Here is a 21904-nt window from a genome sequence, read left to right on the forward strand (position 1 = left end):
ACCTACGTGACTTTACCGAAAAAAACAAAGAGTATTTTTACTAACACTTATTAACCCACAAAGACCCGAGTCTCAAGACCATTTGTCAGGAGGTTTCTTGCGAAATTTGTGTTTCCAGTAAAGGGGGGTGGAGGGGGCAACCACTGCTATGCGTGTTTTCCCACTACAGTCCTTAACGGTGTTATTTTATTTGTTAAATTTAGATGTGTTGTTGTTGTTTACCACGACGCCTCTACTCGAGGGCCGCCTCCCCTTCAAACAAACGACGTCGCGCGGATCCTTGACGAAGCGACGCGGGCAGCCGGATTCGACATGGAAGTGTGCGGTGGGGTGGTGGTGTGGGTGGTGGTGGTCTCACGCTCGGATGGCAGTCTGCGTTGCTGATGTTCCTGCACTCGGCGGAGGCTCCAGCCTGGTCAACGAACACCTTGTGGATGGGTCTCCCGGACGTGCTCAGATACCTGTGCGTTCCATTAAGGCTCGAATAATAATAATGATGATGATGATAACAATTAGAGTGACAACGATGATGATGATTTGTTTTTGATAGAGCCGCTCTCCTTTACGCCGGAGCGTCTCAAGAGAGCTTTACACGCAATAAGTTGCTGACATCACCACACGTGTCACCCCCTGATCAGTGCCCTACCTTATTACAGACCAATTCAGACCTTATTGGTCACCCCATGCCCCCTGAAAAATCTCAACGTTCATTCTAAATAGTCCCATCACGAGGCAGAAACACAAACAAATAAACAACATTTTTCCCCCCGTATTAAAACGTCTGTTACTCCGTATTGACCATAAAACTCAATATCCCCGTACAAGAATACGAATAAACCGTATGGGTTCACAGCTATGCATCACGGGATACAGTACTGAACTTCGTTCGCACCGTATGTAGCCAACCGTGCTAATCGGAGGTGCGGGGGAAGGAAAAAAAACACTTGAAAGTGCACCCCCGGTGGCAGCTGTCTCTGTGTGGCACGAGGCGACTCGCACCTGGCGTGCACGCGGGCCCCGGTCTGCCAGTAGGGAAGATCGACAGCTGTCTGTGTGTCATCCTATTTGAGTAAACTGCGGTGTGATTTGTTTGTATCTGACGCGTTTGGACCACGACCCTAACAAACGACGTCACACGGGATCTCTAACGTCCACTGTGAAGCGGACGAGCGCGAATTTCGTCGTGGTTAATAGCCCCGAAGTAATAACCAGGGCGGCCACTGGCTTGAACCGCGAACTTCTGCAAGAATTGGCGAACACACGCGCACGCGCTCCACCGACCTTGTCCACCATGACTCAAGCGATGCACGCAGAGCTCTTATCTCATTCCGATGGCACGGTTTGGCTCGACGAGTTTTTTGTTTTATTATTACACGCTTTTATTTAACTCACTCTGTTGTTGTTGTTGTCGTTGTTGTATCCTAAAATCTTGCAACTCAATTTTAACCTACTTCCCAATGTGGTATCGACTGCAAACTTGGTATACTTATGTCATACTGATGACAATACTATATTCTATCATGAAAAATACAAAATATATATTTTTAAACGTAATTTTTTATATGTTATGTTTCGGCTTGGCTCTAATTGTCCACGGTAAACTGACGTTGGCTGTAAATGGCCACGGTCCCTTACGTTATGGCAAGCTTCGGGGACACTTCCTGGAGTCGTGGAGTTCTGCCATCACTAGTACATTTCATGAAAGCGTGTTTTTTTTTTAAATATTACTTATTTTTCAAACGAAGAAGGCCACCGCCGTGGTCCGCGCTGCTGGCGAGGATACAGCGCGGTGATGCCCCAGTAGGCGACACACACGAAGAGCAGCACGAAGGTGACGAGCGGGTAGAAGAGCGACGACATCATGTAGCTGATGGCTCTGGCGAGGTGGGAAGACAACGCAGAGGAGGGTGAGATGTTAACTACCTCGCCTGGTGTGCAGGAGGTCGTGGGTTCGATCCCGACCCTGACGCCTGCTGCTGTATATTTGGAGTTAGCGTGTCTCTCTCATCATCATCACAGTGGCTAGGAGATGTTAACGACCTCGCCTGGTCTACAGGAGGTCGTGGGTTCAATCCCGACCTTGACGCCTGCTGCTGTATATTTGGAGTTAGCGTGTCGCTCTCTCTCTCCCCGTGGTCTCGTGGTTTTTTTCTCCGGGTCCTCCGGTTTTTTCCTCCGCATTTCGAGTCAACATCACACGTACCTGGTGTGGTGTGTAAACTTCGCCACTGGGGAGACAAAGGCGGTCGGACGTGGTGTTGGCCACCCACCGCCTCGCGTGCTGTGCCGGCCTTCGTAGGTGCTCACTAACAGCACTTGCTCCAACAGTCCGTTCAGGCTATACTGGGGATCTTTGTCTTTGTACACGCACGTGCGTGTGTGTGGGGAGTGGTAGTGTTAGCAGCCGGTGCTCTTTTACTACAAACCCGTCTACCCGAGTTAAATTCCTGCTCACAGCCAACATCAGTGACGAATAGCTGAACCATTCCTGGGGCTTCCCCTAGGTTAACTCAACCTTAAATGAGTACCTGGCACGGTATGCAAAAAACATCAGCATTGGGGAGACAAAGGGGCCCGGACGTGGTGCTGCCCACCCACCGCCACGTGTGCCCGTGCCGGCCTTCAATAGGCGCTCGCTAACAGCTAACAGCACTTGCCCCAACAGTCTGCGGAGGCTGTATGGGTCTCCTGTGTTTGTGCAGGGAGAGCTCACCTGCTCGCCTCGCGGACCAGCGCGATGGCGACGAGCAGTCGCTTGCGCAAGAAAATCAGGATGAGCAGGATGAGCGCTTCCACCGCGGCGAGGACGATCACTGCGCTCAGCAGCAGCAGCAGCAGCACACGGAGTCAACGTGCGTGTCACAGAGTCAAGGTCACAATCACATAGCGAGGGCACATTGTCTTCTTGGTTCTTTCGGTAAAGTCACAGACAGACCTGCACTCCACCTGAGGACGGCTGCTTGCGTTGTGGCCGAAACGTCGTGAGAATTATTTTATTATGTTTATTTATATTTATTTTTATTATTTCCCTTCTACGTGACTTTACCGAAAGAACCAAGAAGATGAATCCCTGCAGTCACGAAAGCTTTAAATCGAAGGACACACTGGTCAACAAAAAAAAAACATTGTTTTCTGGCCTGGACTTTTGCAGCTGCTGATTCCAAATCTGATCTCAGATTTGCTCTATCACATCTCATTTTTATGCTATCGGCATACCCCATTTTCATTGATTTTACCCGAAATTAAATCTGTCACTTATGATTGCAAGTTGTTGCGAGTCAGTGACTGCTTTAGTGTTAAAATATGGTGCTGTATTTTTAGGATAGTGTGTTTATAATATCATTTTATGTAGATATCCACATTTATTTCATATTTTTCTTCTGCAGTTTTTATTTAAAATGCAATATTTGATATCTCAAAAACCTGATGTGATAGACAAAAACTGATGCCAGATTTGGAATCAGCACCCCAAAATTACATTAAAACCGTTGGAATTCCTTATGCCAGAAAAAGTGTGTTGACCAGTGTATAATCAACGCCAGTTCCAGAGAGTCAATGTGTCAGCATCACAGTGACGCAGTCAACGTTGTCGCCCTTCCCCCACACCTCCAATTGGCTGCGTACGGTGCTAAAGAAGTTCAAAATACGTACAAACACTCCTACGTCACGGAGCAATAGTCACACACAGAGTCAGTGGCACAGTCAGTGACACGGTGTCACACACGCTGTGAGAATGTGTGTGTGCTGTGATTGTGTGACGTGTGTCACAAGCACGCAAGCCACACGGTGTGTCACAGTCACATTGACCGTGACTCGGCAGCACGTGACCCGCGTCGGGATCTGCGTCCTGAGCGCGTGACGGAATCGGTGCGCTGAACCCTTACTGAACGCTAGCCACGTGTCCCTGTACTGCAGGTACACGGACAGGTCTGTCTGCAGCCCGACGTCTGTGATCTTGAGATCCGCTCCGGGCTTTCCTTTCAGGTTGTCGTACTCCCGGTAGCAGTGGTAGATCCCTGTGTGGGAGGGGCGGAGGGGGGAGGGGGGGGAGGGGGAGGGAGCCGTCAGTGCACTGGGGATCGAAGCGAGGGGCTCGGAGGTGCTGCGCTCATCCACACGCGGATCTAGAAACTTGGCAAGGGAGAGGGTGGTGGTTGAGGGGGTGAGGGCTGTCCTCAAGTTCCACATCGAAGGCCCCACATAAATAATAACAACATTGGTCTGGTACAGTTCTGAGTGGTTGTCCAACCGAGGTCATCTGTGTGCTCAACTCGGGCATTATGAATCTCCCAAAGCGGGTTCAGGGCTTGAGGTTGGGGTAGATTTCTCCGGGAATCAACGCCTGTGCGTTGGGTGGCAGGAATCGAACTTGTACCGAGACGTTGCACCGCTGTTGCTGTGTGGAACTTCATCGCAGTCAGTAGACGGCTGCGCGGCGCTGTACCGATAGACCCGGTGCTGACGGAGAATTCCCGTCCGTGTTTTGTACCGTATCCGACGACTCCCACGAGCCCGATGATGATGGCCCAGATGAGGAATCCGGCGGTGAAGCGGAGCAGCAGGAGGAAGAGAAGGCTCACCACCATAGCGATGACCAGGCATCTACAGAGGAATATTAATCATCGCCATCATCAGCAGCAGCAGCAGGATCAGCAGTAAATATCGTCGTCGTTAGCAGAAGAGTTCAAGCTTCACTGGTTCGAAGGTTACTCAATTTAGCCCGAGACCAAAATGAGTCTCGTTTGCGTGAATGACCTGGGGCCAGAAGGGGGAGCGATGTCCCAGTGGGGTCATTTTGCGGGTCAGTTGTAGAACTTGGACCGTCACGTGACGCTGGATCACGGTGGCCTCCTCTTTACGAATGGCGTCAATGGATCTCTCGCGCCCGCTGCTCTGCAGAGGATGGTGCGCGGTTTTGTGGTTCACGACAGCCGCAGTGGGAGATGACCCTGGGCCGGCCCAGCTGCTGCTGCTAGCGGGGGGACGTCGCTCGGCTGGCCTGGGAACGCCTGGGAATGCCCCCAGGAAGAGCTGGAGTCTGTGTATAGTGTTGTATAGTGTAGTGTATAGTAGTGTAGTGTATTGTGTCGTGTATAGTGTCGTGTATAGTAGTGTATAGTGTAGTGTATAGTGTAGTAGTGTATTGTGTAGTAGTGTATAGTGTAGTATTGCTGGAGTCCGTCGGCAGTGAAAGGGAGGTGTAGACCGCTCGACTCAACACGCTGCCGCCGCGACCCACATCAGGACAAGCGGGTTGAGAAGCGAACGAAACGAAGGAACGAACACCTGCAGTGTGAACCAGAACACAAATGTCTTTGTGTGCTATGAAGAAGAGCCGCTGCCTAAAGCATCGCCAATTACTTATGTTTTTACGTGTTGAGTTTGCGTTGTTGTTATTGTTGTTAATTGTGCTTGTGCACCAATGCCAAATTGTTTGCATGGCAGACCTATGAGTTGAATCTCTTCATATCCATGGGTTTGCTGCAAAATTGCAGTTTTCCTCCAACATAGGAATCAGTCAAACGTCACAAAGCAAGACTCTCCTGCAAAATTAATCTCATGACTCGGCGAAGCTTTTCTGGTTAATCCGATTACTTCTATTGCTGTTGACGACAAACATAATTTCGACTTAGAACGCGCGCAGTGTTTGATCGCTGTCGAAGAGAGAAAACGACTCAAGAAGCACGAGGAGGATCCACGGACGAGCGGGCACCAGAAATTGCCTAAGCTCTGCGATCCTTTATATTAAGGCGTTACCTGCCAATTAAAAAACACTACTACTTTTATTTTACCAGCTAAATCCCACTGAGCTCTTTAGTTCTTTATCCAGAAGCGGCCTGGCGACAAATGATGGCTCAACGAAGTGGCGTTCATCACGTGGAAATTTATTGCAGCCAAATTACTCTAAGCGCACGTTGATTCTGAATGTGGAGGGAAAAAACTGGAGGACCCGGAGAAAACTCCACGCGACCACGGGGAGAACATGCAAACTCCAAATATACATGTGTCAGGGTCGGTATCGAACCCTGTATAACAGGCGAGGTAGTTAACATCTTACCACCGCGGCTACCATTAATGAATGTGGGAGGAAACCTGAGCATTCGGAGAAAACTAAATCGTGCAAGGGGGAAACACTCTATCCCAGAGAGGCAGAACAGCACCTCCGATTAGCGCAGTTGGCTACATACGGTGCGAAAGAAGTTAAAAATGCGTACATACACCAGGTTCAGTTCACATGTTGTGCTGTACCGCCGTCTCCTGGCAAGCCGGGGTATAGCACCTCAACGCCCACGGGAAGGGAGTTTCACAACATCCGTGAAGTGATTCACCAACCCACGATGTCTCCACGGTGCCGGATTACAGGCCACGTGCGTTAGCCACCACCGTGCCATGATTGTTGTAATACGTAAACACGACATTTATCTGCAGGGGATCAAGCAATGAAGTGGACTCACATGATGATCCAGTACCAGGACTTGGTGAAATCAGAAAAGATTTTCATTCCCAGGTCACGAGCATTCAACACACCGGCCAAGTAACTGGAACAAAAATAAAAACAATATTATTATTATTATTATGACAAAATTCAAAAATAATTTATAATCCACAATTTCTCCACGTATAAAATACCATTGTATTACTTAGTCCATCCATTTGTTGGCTTTGCAGACGAATAGTATCCAGCTGCATTTGTGCAAGCAAGGAATCTCCGGACCAATTTCGACCGTCTGGGACTTGTCAACAAACTTTTGCGACAGGCAGAGGCCGATCCGGTTGACGTGGGACACACGGCTGTGGCATGGATACAGTGCAGGATAAATATTGTGGTGACAAAACACACGGAAACACAGCATTGAACCAAAACCATAATGGGACTTTGAAACCCCTCCGCCCACCTCCTACGCATTGCCCATTGGTATGCTAAATTCTTCTTCATATGCACAAACACACTGTCACACGACATGAAACCAATGCCTTGCTCACACCGTGTTGCATAGAGGTGTGGACATGTGACCTCTGTGCAAGGTGACATTTGAATTATTCACGTATTTATTATGTATCTGACTGGGTGCGATGCTCGTCGAATCAATGCGTACGGTCTACGTGAGTTGTCGGTGCCATTGCTACGTAGCGTGTTTCAATCGTCACCCTGGACACCCTTCCAAACGAGAGGTTCCACTTGGAGCGATTGTCCACGTGAAGTGAAACATTCCAACAGAATAAAAGACTCAAATAGATGGGCCACCTTAGGGGCCGTCCATAAATGACGTCACGCGATTTTGGACTATTTTTGGCCCTCCCCCCCTTCGTCACACGGCGTCACAAAAAGTCAGACCCCCCTCAAATATGACATCACAAAGCTCTGTCCCCCCCCCCCCAAAAAAAAAAACATGCTTCAAATCGCTTGAAACTCTTGTCGTTGTAGTGCGTATTTATTGTGGCGCTGCAATATGATGTTGTAGGAGAAAACATTTATTAAATAGTCTATTTAATTAAGTAGAACGTGTTGTCTATATTTATTTAAAGTTGAGCATTCTGACGTCACATTTCTCAAACCCCCCCCCCCCCATCGTCACAAATGTCTGACCACCCCCCCCCCCCCCAATAGGTGCGTGACGTCACTTATGGACGGCCCCTTAGTCGGGTATGTCTGGGGTAAGAGTGGTCGTGGAGAGGAGGGGTCGGAGGGAGGAGTGGTGGGGGGAGGTGCACGGTCTTGAACATTTTTTTTTGGGGGGCCATCTTACTAACAACGGCGAGAACCCGTGAAAAAAACGAAACGAAACACGCGTACGGATTCACCCGGCGGCGAACGCAGCACCGAGGCAATGGCCAAAGCGGCTCGCTCCGACCGCGTCCGTGACGGACCTCGGCTCGTGCCTCCGCCCCCTGCCGCGGTTCACGCGGCTGCCCGGCCCGCCAGCTTACTTGCTGGCCTCCTGCACCGCCTGTGCCGACACCGTGCCGGAGGGCGTCTGCACGCTGCTGCTGCCGTTCACCGTCACGTTGCCGCCCGACGCGTCGCTCAGCAGCACGGGGACGCAGCGGTTCACGACTTGCGGGCGGGAGACACGCGGAGGGGGATTAAGCGAATGCGGGGCCTGTTGGCATATGCTATAAAGGGGCACTAACATTTTTAAAACGCACGGAAATAATAAAACACGAATTTTTTTACTTGCATAGTGAAGTTATTGTATTTTTTCAATTGCTATACAGCCAGATAATACGACAAATTGCTAACCTTAAACACCCAGTCATCCGTAAAAGTTGAAGGCGGTATCGTACTATAGTAATAGAGCAAGTGCGGCATCACTGAATCGGAATTGATAGCTTGAAAGCATTTAGCGCGGGCCCTTAAAAGTGCTGGGCCCGTAGCATTATGCAGCTTCTTGTACTACTAGGATAATCCGGCACTGGGTTTATCGTTATTCCCGCTGTGTTTTTCTCTCTCTGTCTCTCTCATATCATCCCTCTCACTCTCACCAGCACACTCGGAACGATTCTGCCGCGATACCTCGAGTAGCTCGCGAAATCGCGCGGCGTTCGCAATTCCGGCCGTGATGTTGTCGCTATTTGCTCATTTGCACGGTCAGGGCTCTCGTCTCTGGTCGCCGAGATGACCAAGTAGGAGCGACTCAATTGAACACGTAGTAAGGCCTTCGCGAATCAACATTATTCGTTATGAAAGTTAATTTGTGTTAGATCGCGTAAATGCAAATGTTTCGATTTAAAGCTTTCGGTAAAGTCACGGAGAAGGGAAATAATAAAATAATAAAAATAAAACATTATAAAATACAATTCTCACGACGTTCGGCCACAACGCAAGCAGCCATCCTCGGGTGAAGAACAGGGCTGTCGGAAAGACAGTCTGGGTCAAATCAAGTCAGACGCTGTCTTTCCGACAGACCTGTTCTTCACCTGAAGACGGCTGCTTGCGTTGTGGCCGAAACGTCGTGAGAATTGTATCTTATTATGTTTTATTTTTATTATTTTATTATTTCCCTTCTACGTGACTTTACCGAAATAACCCACGAAGATGCAAACGTGTCGTCAACCCACCACCGCCCGTCCACAGCCAATTAGTGAGGTTTGTCACGTAAACAGCACGTGCCAGCAAGTTACTAATTCAGCACACCGCTTGTGTGTTGGGAGAGTAAACCCCACAACATTTACAACCTGAGCACGACGTTTGGCCGGCGATCACAACCAGCTTCATCGGGCGACTCGATCGCGCGCGACGTCGCGCATCCGACCGCCATCCGTCCCCCCCGGACCACTTAACCGCCCACACGAGAAACGCGTGGCAACGGGACATCCGCAACGCCTGCCGCGTCCGCCGCGGCTACGCAGAGAAAGCGATCAGACACTGAGGGTTCATTCTCAAGGCTGGAATAGTGCAAACCATGGCGGCGTAAGCAAACGCAGTGATGGGGCTGGAGGGGAGGGGGCGAGAGGGTTGAGGCTATTAACTCTCTAGGCTTGCGAACCTGGTATTCATAACGGGTGGCTGTCAGCGGCACCTGGATTCAATTGTGAGACTCAGGATTGAAAGCAGGTGGTGGCTCTGTCACTGAGCCAGGACTCGTTGATGATGGTGGGTTATGTTGATACAGTAAATCTGGCTGTGACGGTCCCACCTGATGACGGAGACTTGTGTTGCCTCCGAAACGTCGTGATTTATTATCTTAGTTCTATTATTATTTCTATTATTTTTTTTTATTTTTTACCTACGTGACTTTACCGGAAAAACCTAAGAGTAGGTGGGTTATATCCCCAATGAGTGAAGTGGTTTCACATTTTTGAGCACAGTTTCTGAGCAGGGCTCATAGGCTGCTCACTTTAGGAGAAGTAAGCAGACCAAAGCACACGAGCGGGGCTCTACGATTGTCTAAGCAATCGATCACTCTGCCGATTATCGGTTCGATTACCGACCAGCCGGACAACATTGAAATGGTTGGAACGAAGTTTCTTCTCCGTTCCCGCGTGTGCCTCTGGACGGGAGGTTATAGTTGGGGGTCTTGGTGACATCATCGATATCATCAGCTGTGTTATCACACTGGGAATGACATGTAGGGGTTTCCTGGCTTCAGGAGGCAGGATTTTGTTTAAAATGACCGTTATTATTATTACGAGTGAGATTAACATTACGTGTACTCTCTGTCTATAATTTTTCTGCCAATGAATCCGAACGATCGTGACACGAAGGTGAATGCGAACGGGACGAAGCGCTCTCACCGATCTGATATACAAAATTATTTTTAAAAAGCAGAATTCCGTCGTGCCCAGAGAAGAGCATCAGAGAAAAGCATCTCTTCAACCAGTGCACGTCGCCAGCTACGACGATGTGCGGATCGTAAAAAAAAGGCAGGCCGGATTTCACACGAGGGAGCGTAACGGTTATCGTAGCGTCACGGGAACGCGACGGATGGCGTAAAAATGAGGGGGGGGGGCCTTTATCCGGCAATGGACAAATGACGGGGCCACGGCGATGATGGGGTGATCCACGTGATACTCACGATCCTTGCTGGGCACGGTAAACCCGGCGCAGTCTTCCGCTTGCAGGATCTGCTGCACCGTCTGGAATAGGGGCGCGAACCTTCGGTCAAGTTGGTGAATCGTTGACAAAACCGTGATGCCGCACACTGAACGCACGTGGCGCTCGCTCATGCCCCACAAAGCCCCCTCGTCAGGGCGCCCGCATGGCACATCGCGGGGGTGGGTGACCACTGCGCCACAGCTCCCCACTGCTGCTTCACGCACATGCACACACAAAGGACAAGGACCCCCCCGTATAGCCTTGAGGGCAAGTGCTGTTCACAAGCACCTATGGAGGGCGGCACGGCACACGAGAGGTTGGGTGGCCAGCACCTTGCCCGGCCGCCTTTGTCTCCCCAGTGCTGATGTTTACACATTGCACCAGGTACTCATTTTAGGCTGAGTGAAACTAGGAGAGGCCCAGGACCGGTTCAGATATTCGTCACTGATGTTGGTCGTGAGCGGGAATCCAACTTGGGTCGACGGGTTCGTAGCGCAGCACACGAACAGCTACATCACCGATCCCCACACACAACACCTGCGATTAGCACAGTTGGCGACGTACGGTGCAAAAGAAGTTCAGCATACATACAAAGACAAATATCCCCCGTATAGCCTTAACAGACTGTAGGGGCAAGTGCTGTTAGCGAACACCTATGAAGGCCGGAACAGTACACGAGGGGGTGGGTGGCCAGCACCACGCCCGACCGCCTTTGTCTCCCCAGTGCTGATGTTTACACACCGCACCAGGTACTCATTCGAGACTGAGTCGACCTAGGCGAGGCCCGGGACCGGTTTAGATAATCGTCACTGGTGTTGGCCGTGAGCGGGAATCGAACCCGTGTCGCACACGTGCACACGTGCACACACACACACGATTGTATATAAAGTCCCAGCACTCAAACCCACCGGCTCAGAGACGCCTGAGAGAGGTAGCCAGCCACGGCAGTCACACGGAGCATTGCTCGTACCGGAGGGAGACACTGACCTTACTGGTGGTGGCCAGGTTGAACCCCGGGCGGCAGTACTCAGCGTTGAAAGCTTGGGATGGAGGCTGAATCATGTTGACCACCCAGAAATCCCTTGGGCACTGCTGGACACATATCTGCATCGATCGGGTAGCAGGACAAGTTTCAAGTTGATTTTTGTTTCACCAGGTGAGTCCCATTTGCAAGAGTGACCTGGATCACTAAACATGGCAAAAGTAATAACGCAGAAATAAAGTAAAGGGGTGAAGAAAACAGAAATCAGAGCAGCAACAACAACCGCACTACGAAAAAAATGATAAACAGTGTGGAAACAAAATCTATTTACTGTGGACGATTTACTTTTGAAACGAGTCACGGCAAAATTGACTCAGATAAAATGTCAAATTATACGAATGGTGACGATTCGCAGGGGAAGGACACCTTAGCATCAACGTGGGATTTAGATCCAATTTGTACGATTCCATAAGATGGCCATCACATGTATTTGTGACTCGTCCGTGATACGAATGTGTGGGCCAAACAACGGCCAATTAATTTTTCGCAAAATAGTACAAAGGCTTTGTGTCCTCGACTGTCCGAAATGAACTTGAAACTTCAGATAAGAGGGCGGGGGTGGAGGAAACACATTTAGAGTTATGGTCAGAGGTGTCCTGGTGATGCCACTGCAGGAGGATTGCCGCTTATTCCACAACCAAACTTTAAACCCGCCCAGGTCTCTCATCAAAACTGTTCAGTCGTCGACTATAATGAAGTTAAACACTCTACCGGTACCAGATCTCGGTACAAGTCAACCGTTGCCACCCGAACACAGACGCAAAATGAACCTTGTGGCGTTACCCCGGGGTTCCATAGCACCCTGGATCTCGCATAATATCCGTGATGCAGTCACCTCGACGAGCTGTACACGATGCACTATTCAACGTTTAATTTTTCGATAACGGATTTTTTTATGCCAATGTTTGGCGTTTCGACATCGCGGAGTGTGGCACTGATTTCGGATCGATTGGTATCCCAGTCGCAGAGTTAAATACACCCCTGGAAAAAATAGTGTCCCAGAAATAAAATATTTCATTGCCTCGGCCCAATTTGTATTATTTGGTATCCCGGGGTATAAGGATCTAACAACAGGATCGTCCGGGTCAAAATCCGGTGGCAACCCGACATCGCAGTGACGCGCTGGGCCACGGCACGAGCAGCGGAACGTGAACATTATTATCGAACGAGCAGCTACCCCCTTCCGGAGTCGCCGAATTTTTTTTCCAAATCGCCCATCGCACCCAGAAAGTTGTGAACCACCCACCCCGAGCTGCCACCGGCACGCAAGGGAAGCCACTCGCCTGCGTGGTCGGGCAGTTGAAGTTGAGCAGCGCAGCGCTGCCCGCACACTTGAAGATGTCAAAGTAGAGCAGAAAGGGCTTGTCGCTGAAAAGAAAACGCACAAAGGGACAACAACAGCACTGTGATACACCACAGTGGTGTCACGGTCGGCAATTTACCAGCGTCAAGCCGCTTTGTGCGCGTTCATATCGCACAACGGACGAGAGCAAATGGACGTTTGTACACAAGTTGTAATTTTGATCGTATATATTATATCAGGGACGCTGCCATGGGTGTAACTGTCCGCACACTGGACTTGCATTTCAGGAGGTCGCTGGTTTAATTCGATCTCCTGTCAGTTGACAAATTGAGGAATATCTGAAATACGCACGAATCTTTGCTCACCCAGGAGCTTAAATGGGTTCGACTGCATCAGCAGGTCGCGTCTGGTGGTGGTGGAGACGCGGTGGTGTAGCGATTAGCACACTGTGCTACAAACCCGGCGACCCGGGTTCGATTCCCGCTCACGGTCGACACCAGTGACGATTATCTGAACCGGTCCTGGGCCTCCCATAGGTCTACTCGGCCTCAGATGAGTACTTGGTGCGGTGTGTAAACATCACCACTGGGGAGACAAAGGCGGACGGGCGTAATGTTGTTGGCCACCCACCCCCTCGTGTGTCATTGCCGGCCTTCATAGGTGCTCGCGAACAGCTCTTGCCCCAACAGTCTGTTGAGGCTATACGGGGGATATTTGTCTTTGGTGTTGTAAAGTGTGGGTACTATTCCAATCCCGTTTGGCCAGCGTGTCACACGGCATTGCAAAATGACCCTGTAAAATGAATTCCTGCAGTCACGAAAGCTATAAGTCAAGATGTGACCCTGTGAGGTCTGGGGCCCTCTAGAGCTCCCTCTAGTGGGGACCCCCCCACCAGCGAGCGACCGCTACAGATCACCGTGGAATTCTCGCGACCTCGTCAGATCTCAGAGGCTAAGCAGCCTCGAGCTGGGGCAGTGCCCGGCATTGGGTTACCCGCCGTAGATGACCCAACGTGAAAGTGGTGTTGCTATTGGGGAGTCTCACTCATTGGTCAAAACGTTGCCCGAAAATTTGGAGGCAATAACTAGAGCAAAAAAGGAATACTGTCCAGTGATTGCAAATATGCGAACACATTTTGCCCAGACACCTGCTTCCAATTAAATACTTCCACAAAACAAACGGGCCTTTGGAAAGCGTCACGGAATCCATGCGGAGCCGCGTGGCTTTTCCGCACTTGGTCATGGAGCTTTGTGCGGATTGACGGTGACATGCCGTCGCATCGTCCAAACCTGTAGTTTCCCCGGCCACAGTAGTTCCCTTGGCTGTCCGTCGGGTAGATGACCTTGCGAGGATCTCCATTCAACCAGGCTGAGAGGACAAGTGGGGGACGACGAATCAATGATTGTGCCGTAATTAAATAACAATTTCAGAACGTTTTACAGGCGCAGCTTCCATTCACTCTTGTGATTTAGTCAATTAACTATTTTTTAAATCTGTACAGTACTTTAAATGGCATCCTTTGCACGAAATATCGCTACAGAAATAAAGACTTGATTTATTGAGAGAGAGGGAGAGAATGATTGACGAGCAGCAGGAAAAGGAGGAGCGGGGAGAGCAGCCAGAGCCAGCGTCGACAATTTCCCAAGCTCTGTGGTCCTACAATGGGTGGGATGTTCGACAAAATTCCATTAGCAAGTGTTCATACGTGTGGCAGGAAACCACCTGGCTGGGCTTAACCCTGGCAGATGGAGAAGCGGCCTCTGTGTGTGCATGTAGAACCGCCAACACGAATGAATAAAGTGAATGAATTCCAATTTGATTCCGCGCGTGCGAGCGTCACCGAGAAGACCCAAGACGATGTAGGCGGCGATCACCACCATGAAGAGCACGCAGCATATGATGTCCGTGCAGCTCCTGCGAAGATAGGGCGACAGGTCAGTGCCCACCACCACCCCATCACCACCCATTGAGCGCAAAGACTCGGGAATACGGACCCCATTCTTACAGCCACACGCATGCGGTAAATATATATGTATCAGAATGTTTTGATTTAAAGCTTTCGTGACTGCAGGGATTCATATTCTTGGTTCTTTCGGTAAAGTCACGTAGAAGGGAAATAATAAAATAATAAAAAACAATAAAAATTCTCACGACGTTTCGACTGAAACACAAGCAATAATCATCAGGTGTGAAATCCACAGCAAGAAAATTTGAAAAAAGTGGATTTCACGCCTGATGATGATTGCTTGTGTTGCAATCGATTGTTTCATATTTCTATTTTATTATTTCCCTTCTACGTGACTTTACCGAAAGAACCAAGAATATCAGAATGTTGTTGGTTTTTTCAGAATATTTATACTGGAGGAATCCGATGAGCCATCAAGTTTTTTTGCACAGATGTCCAGTAGCGGTACGGGGTCAGAACGCTACAAAAACAAACAATACAGAACTCGACAGTAGTGCAAGGTGCAATGAAGGTAAACAAATCACCCAGACACACACAAATACAACGCTGAGCCATTCCCGTCCTACCAGACAAAGCCCACTGAGCTATTAACTTATTTTTCAGAAGCGATCTGATTACCACAATTGATAGCACAACAAAGTGGCACCCTCATTCGGGACATTCATAGCGGGATAATCGTCTAAATAATATCGACGCATGTTTCTAAATATACAGTGAGGGAAAAAAGTATTTGATCCCCTGCTGATTTTGTACGTTTGCCCACTGACAAAGAAATGATAAGTCTATAATTTTAATGGTAGGTTTATTTGAACAGTGAGAGACAGAATAACAACAACAAAATGCAGAAAATCGCATGTCAAAAATGTTATAAATTGATTTGCATTTTAATGAGGGAAATAATTATTTGACCCCTCTGCAAAACATGACTTAGTACTTGGTGGCAAAACCCTTGTTGGCAATCACAGAGGTCAGACGTTTCTTGTAGTTGGCCACCAGCTTTGCACACATCTCAGGAGGGATTTTGTCCCACTCCTCTTTGCAGATCTTCTCCAAGTCATTTTTTGTTTTTTTCAGGAGAATCCTGCCAACTTTTAAATATTGCTATGTGTAACCCTAATTGAGTAATTTGCAGGGAATGATTCTGGATTGGGATGTTTGGCCAATACTGTGTACAGTGTATGTGAAGTGTTAGCTATGGGAGGGTGGGGATCTGATAATCCCGAGGAAACCCATGCAAACCATGGGTAGAGCACCCAGACTCCACACACACACTCACCCACTCACTCACACTGTGCAGAACAGGGGGAGAACACACAGACACCACACACACACTCACCCACTCACTCACACTGTGCAGAACAGGGGGAGAACACACAAACTCCACACACGCACTCACCCACTCACTCACTCACACTGTGCAGAACAGGCGGAGAGCATACAAACTCCACACACACACTCACCCACTCACTTACACTGTGCAGAACAGGGGGAGAACTTCCAGACTCCACACAGAAATGCACCCAAGTGGGGAATCGAACTCAGGCTCTTCTCTCTGTGAGGCACGAGTGTCATCACAGAGCCACCCTGCCCACCCTACAATGCATATTCACCCGTCTATATCGACTACTTTTCTATTCCTTGCAAAACACTCATCTCTGCAGTGCTGCTATCCCATTTGCGACCCTAAGCGGAAACGATTGTGTCCTCCTCTTGTCAATTTATAAACTCCAAGTGAGATGAAAGAAAGTGTTGAGAGAATCTGGATGTAATGATACGACGGGCGAGATAGAGACAGCAGATGCCATATAGTGACATGCGTAGAAGATATGTAGACGAAGAGATAGAGATGGCGTGGCTGAGAGAAGAGTGATTCAGGCAACAGAGATGTCGTGAGATGAGAGATGTGTCAGCCAAAGATGTGTACCTGTCGTGGTAGAAGACACGAGATAGCATGCACACAGATGTTTGCTGAACACCAACATTTTTTCCTAAATCCTAGGCTCTTGAGCCACTTGGGACCTTGAGCTTTTGCTTCTATAGCACTGCCACTGAGCCGCGAGTGGAAATGTCACAGCGGCTACGGCTGGCCCCACTCTTTCCGTACGATCGCTATTTGGCTTATCACAAGGTGGGAATCTGACCTCATGCGGATGATGCTGATGATGATGGTCTGAGTTGAAACCGGGCCAGGATATGAACTCACGGACCTTATGAATACGACTCAAGACTGATTTCCGCTGGCTTCGCGTGGATCAATGAAAGGGCAGTTGTTTGGAGCACCAGTCGCGTGTTTCCACTGCTTTGAGAAGCGAGTCTCGAGTGGGCGTGGGTTGCGTGCTGTGGGCACGCCTTGTGTGTGTTCGCGTGCACGAGACACAGGCCACTTTGTGGGTCCAGAGCCCATTGGGACTACACATAGCGATCGTCACCCCCTCCTAGCAGATTCATGCCCCCAGGTCACTCTTGAAAATGAGACCCATCCTGGCTTTTTGAGTTTCCCACCTGTTTAAACAAAATCAACTTGAAGCTTGGGTCTGTGTTTGTACTTGTACACGCGCAGATGTGATGTGTGTGTGTGTCTGTTTGTGAAGGACGCTCCAGGGCAGTTGGAGGCAGTCGCCCTCCAACAAAAGCGGACGGCAGGAAAGCGACGCTCACAACAACGAGCGGGGCACCGGGCGGATAAAATGCAGCAAGTTGACGCAGCAGGTATCACAGGTGGTGCATCTGCCAACTATCTAAGTCAGAATCAGAATGTTTGTTTATCCTGGTGAAATCAGAGAAATCAGTCAGTCAACCCATGACACCTGGGTCTGTCCCGTGACCTCTTGCCAGCGAGCCTTCGACACTTCATGCGGACTCAAAGTGCACCTAGCTTGGCACAAGCGTCGTGGAGACGTCACTGCAACTTAGTGGTGAATAGCAGCTGTTGATGGTGGTGATGATATGGAGTTGATAATGAGGATGATGGTGATCGTGTGATTATAATCTAGAGTGGTACTGCAGTTGGGCATGGTGATGTTGTTTGTGATGGTGATGATGACGTCGTTTGTGATGATGAGGATGGAGTGGAGGTGGGGCTGGCGATGATGGTGGTGGTGATAATGATGATGATTTCCCAATCATCTTTGGAGTTTGAACTTAAATCATAAGTGATGGGGTCTTCTTATCCAGACGATGTCTGGCCTCTGTTTATGTGTTATATTAAGACAGCGTTGTTTACTTAGGTGTTGAGTGTTTGCGATGCGCTTGTGTAACGCTGCCAACTGAGTAGCATCACCAAATATTGTTTAATTCTATATAAATAGAACAAATATAAAGATACCCCGTATAGCCGTGAACACACTTTCCCGGGCCAAGTGCAGTTAGCGAGTCGATTTGAATGCTGGCACGCGACTAATAACCAAACTAAAATATGTTTTTATTTCACCAGTTAAGGCGCTTTGAGCTATATAGCTATTTTTCAGAAGCGACCTGGCCACAAATGATAGCCCAACGAAGTGGCTCTTATCACGTGGTGATGTATCGTAGACAAATACCCGAAACGCGCGACGTTGATTCTAAATGGAGAGGGAAAAAGCCAGAGGACCCGGAGAAAAATACACGCAACAACGAGGAGAGAGACACCGCAAACTCCAACTATACAGCAGCAGGCGTCAGGTCGGGATCGAACCCACGACCTCCTGTAGGCCAGGCGAGGGAGTTAACATCTCGTCACCACGCCGGTCGTCTACGACACCACAGCCAAATGCGTGGCTTGCATCATCCTGTCAGATGTTTCTCTTGCATATTTGGTGGAAGAGGTGAAGCAGTGTTCATATTCTTTGGGTATTTCGGTAAAGTCACGTAGATAGGTTCAAAGTAAATAACAAAAAGATAAGGCTGAGCGGTGGTCTGTTAGGGCTATAATGTTGGTTCTTTGCCTCTGTGGGAGGGGGCGCTCATTGATAACAAAACAGCAATAATCCCAGGAACACAGGGTCCGAAGACTTTTCGATTTAAAGCTTTCGTGACTGCAGGGTTCATCTTCTTGGTTCTTTCGGTAAAGTCAAGTAGAAGGGAAATAATAAAATAATAAAAATAAAACATAATACAATTCTCACGACCTTCCGGCCACAACGCAAGCAGCCGTCCTCAGGTGAAGAACAGGTCTGTCGGAAAGACAGCGTCTGAATGAACACCACCAAGCTTGAACCAAGAAGATGAGTCCGAAGACTTTTTTGGCCATGTTTGAGGAGTGGTCTCTGCAATGCACTTCAAGCCCACTGGCTTGAGTACAATTTATAGCCACGGCTCACATGAGTGACGAGTGATATCCAAACTGGTACTGGCCCAACATCCTTCCCTCATCCCTGACCCCCCCTCCCCCATCCCAGGAATGCAATTCATCGACCCACACTGACCATAATGGTGAAGTATGGTCAAACAACCCCCGCCACCCATACAGCGTGGGGAGGCCTTCATCCAGCAGTGGATTTACAAAAGGTCTGGATATTTTTATTATTGTAATCCACAACCCCGTATACACCACATGTTTACACAACTCTCGAATTGTGCCAACACATTGAATATTTATGGTTTCTTCAATTGGCTATGCCTGTTTATTGTGTTTACATGCGCGGCATTGTGTGGCGTTTTGTTTCTTGTGCATGCGCCCTTTACTGTATTTATTTTCGGCTGGTTTAGAATTTTCTCCTCGGAGGCTTCATGAATACTCGTGACATGCCCAGAGGCAGCAGCCAACTCATTGTGTGTGTCCGTGGGCGTATGCCAAATAGGTACCGGCTAACAGCACTTGCCCCAACCATCTATTAAAAGGCTACATGGGGGGTGGGGGCCTTTGTATATGTGTGGGGAGCGGCGGTGCAGTGGTTAGCGTATGATCCTGGCCAAACCGAGTTCCATTCTCGCTCACGGCCAACATCGGTGATGGCTATCACTTTCGATTTCCGGATCAATCCGAAATTAATTGAAACAAATCAGACTCATCGCACATTTTCCATCTGGGCCCCCGATTTTTGGGGATTGTTTGCAAGTTGTTAAAATTGAGAGCGAATCCCGCGTGTGATTGTGGATGGGGGAGCGCTCGCGTCATGAATGAAGCCACCTTAACCATGACCTAAGGAGCTCCTCTTCTTGGTTATTTCGGTAAAGTCACGTTGTGGCCGAAACGTCGTGAGAATGATTTTACTCCGTCAACCGATAACACCTCGGTCTCCTGTCCTGTGAGCTAACAGGGAGCCGTCACCCCTTCACGCAGACTAAAGTGTACCTAGTCTGGCACAAGCATTACGGCTGTTGTCATTGCCACGCTGTGTCGAACGCCAACTGTTGTTGCACGTGCGTGTGTGTGAGTGATACTAGCCGCATCGACCGCTCGTTTGTTGTGCCGGCCTTAATAGGTGCTCGCTAACAGCATTTGTCAAAAACCTTTATTCAATATTTGTCTTTGTTGTTGTTGTTGTTTACTCTGTGTGCGCTTGCTGTGTACACCCCTCGACGAGTGGTAGCTCTTCGCCCGGGTCATTGCTAACAGAGTTTATAAATACGGGGCAAAGAGAAAGCTATTTCCAAACCCACCCTGAACATTTCAGGAATTTTGTCTGCCAGGCCCACATAGGGAGCTATTCTATCCCTTTTCAGCAGCATTGATAGAGGTCGATTTCGATTTAAAGCTTTCGTGATTGCAGGAATTCATCTTCTTGGTTCTTTCGGTAAAGTCACGTAGAAGGGAAGTAATAAAATAATAAAAATAAAACATAATAAAATAATTCTCACGACGTTTCGGCCACAACGCAAGCAGCCGTCCTCAGGTGAAGACCAGGGCTGTCGACGGCTGCTTGCGTTGTGGCCGAAACGTCGTGAGAATTATTTTATTATGTTTTATTTTATTATTTTATTACTTCCCTTCTACGTGACTTCACCGAAAGAACCAAGAAGAAGAGGTTGATTTGTCAATCGGGTTTTATGCACGTACAGTAAATATATTTGGTTACAATGGTCCTTTCCACTACCACCACCATCGACCATTTTCTATCCACTGCTAGATGAAGACCTCCCCACGCTGTCACCGTCCCTCGCGCTCCAGCGTTGCTGTCATCCGGCTCGGTCCTGCGCATGGACTCCTCTCATCGCTCCATCTCCGCAGCGATGGTCCCTGCCATGAGGGATTAGGAATGTCTACCTACTGGCTCAGAGCCATCAACTGACTTGAGTGGCTGGGCTTGTGGTAGAAATTCCACATTGGTATGACTGGGACGAGTCCACTCACAAGGCAACTGAGTGCTTATTTTATCCACCCTTGAGAGGTGATTAAAAGAGGCTGAGTTGAGCCACGAGCAGGATTTGAACTCAGGGGTGTGAGACAAGGGCTCAGAGACACTTTGTCTGACCTCTAATCCTCATTCCAAACCAAACCCTTACACTTAACCCCTCAAACCCAACCCTTAAACCTAACACCTAAAACTTAACCCTTAAACATAACTCTCAAACCTAACCCTTAAACCCCAACCCTCAAACCTAACCCTTAAACCTAACCCTCAAACCTAACACCTAAAACATAACCCCTAAACAACACCATATCTGCAACTAACCACAGCACTAAACATAATCCTGACACAAAAACCCTATCGCCCTGACCCTAGCTTAACCCTAACCATAACCCAACCCTGAACCCTCACCTTAACCATGACCATAACAACCCTTATGTTAATCCTAACTTTGACCCTAACTTAACTCTAATCATATGACCATAACTTTAACGGTAACTCTAAATCTTATTTTTGCCCTGACCCTAACCCAGACAAAGTCCCTAACCCCGGACTCACAAGCAGAAAGGTGGGGAAGTAAACAGTGATTGTCCTCTGAGTAGACTCGGCCACGTCATAGGAACGTGGAATGTCCACCACTGTGACTCAGGACAGTAATAGCGAGATGAGCATCACCTCAATGCTCAGCTGAGCAGGAAATGACTTCGACTTTCTGTCGGGCGAACCAAACCCGAGCCTCGACCTTTAACCCTAGCCCTGGCCCAGTGTCTACGCCAAGTTCAGCTCG

At 48.9% G+C, this 21904-nt stretch overlaps 1 protein-coding gene across 5 annotated transcripts in view; it reads right to left on the reverse strand.

The window, feature by feature from the left end:
• LOC144948423 (choline transporter-like protein 4) overlaps positions 1 to 21904 on the reverse strand; it is a 60769-nt gene that overhangs the window by 15653 nt on the left and 23212 nt on the right. For all 5 annotated transcript variants that reach the window (XM_078877870.1, XM_078877871.1, XM_078877872.1 and 2 more), the window contains 12 exons: positions 14723 to 14796; positions 14172 to 14250; positions 12863 to 12947; positions 11525 to 11641; positions 10518 to 10578; positions 7930 to 8056; positions 6456 to 6539; positions 4490 to 4602; positions 3885 to 4016; positions 2714 to 2813; positions 1784 to 1876; positions 359 to 461 (listed from right to left, as the gene is read on the reverse strand). In XM_078877870.1, coding sequence (XP_078733996.1) covers positions 359 to 461; positions 1784 to 1876; positions 2714 to 2813; positions 3885 to 4016; positions 4490 to 4602; positions 6456 to 6539; positions 7930 to 8056; positions 10518 to 10578; positions 11525 to 11641; positions 12863 to 12947; positions 14172 to 14250; positions 14723 to 14796 — 1168 coding nt within the window. The remainder of the gene's footprint in view (positions 1 to 358; positions 462 to 1783; positions 1877 to 2713; positions 2814 to 3884; positions 4017 to 4489; positions 4603 to 6455; positions 6540 to 7929; positions 8057 to 10517; positions 10579 to 11524; positions 11642 to 12862; positions 12948 to 14171; positions 14251 to 14722; positions 14797 to 21904) is intronic.

Source organism: Lampetra fluviatilis, chromosome 49, assembly GCF_964198595.1.
Source record: "Lampetra fluviatilis chromosome 49, kcLamFluv1.1, whole genome shotgun sequence".
Classification (NCBI taxonomy): Eukaryota; Metazoa; Chordata; class Hyperoartia; order Petromyzontiformes; family Petromyzontidae; genus Lampetra; species Lampetra fluviatilis.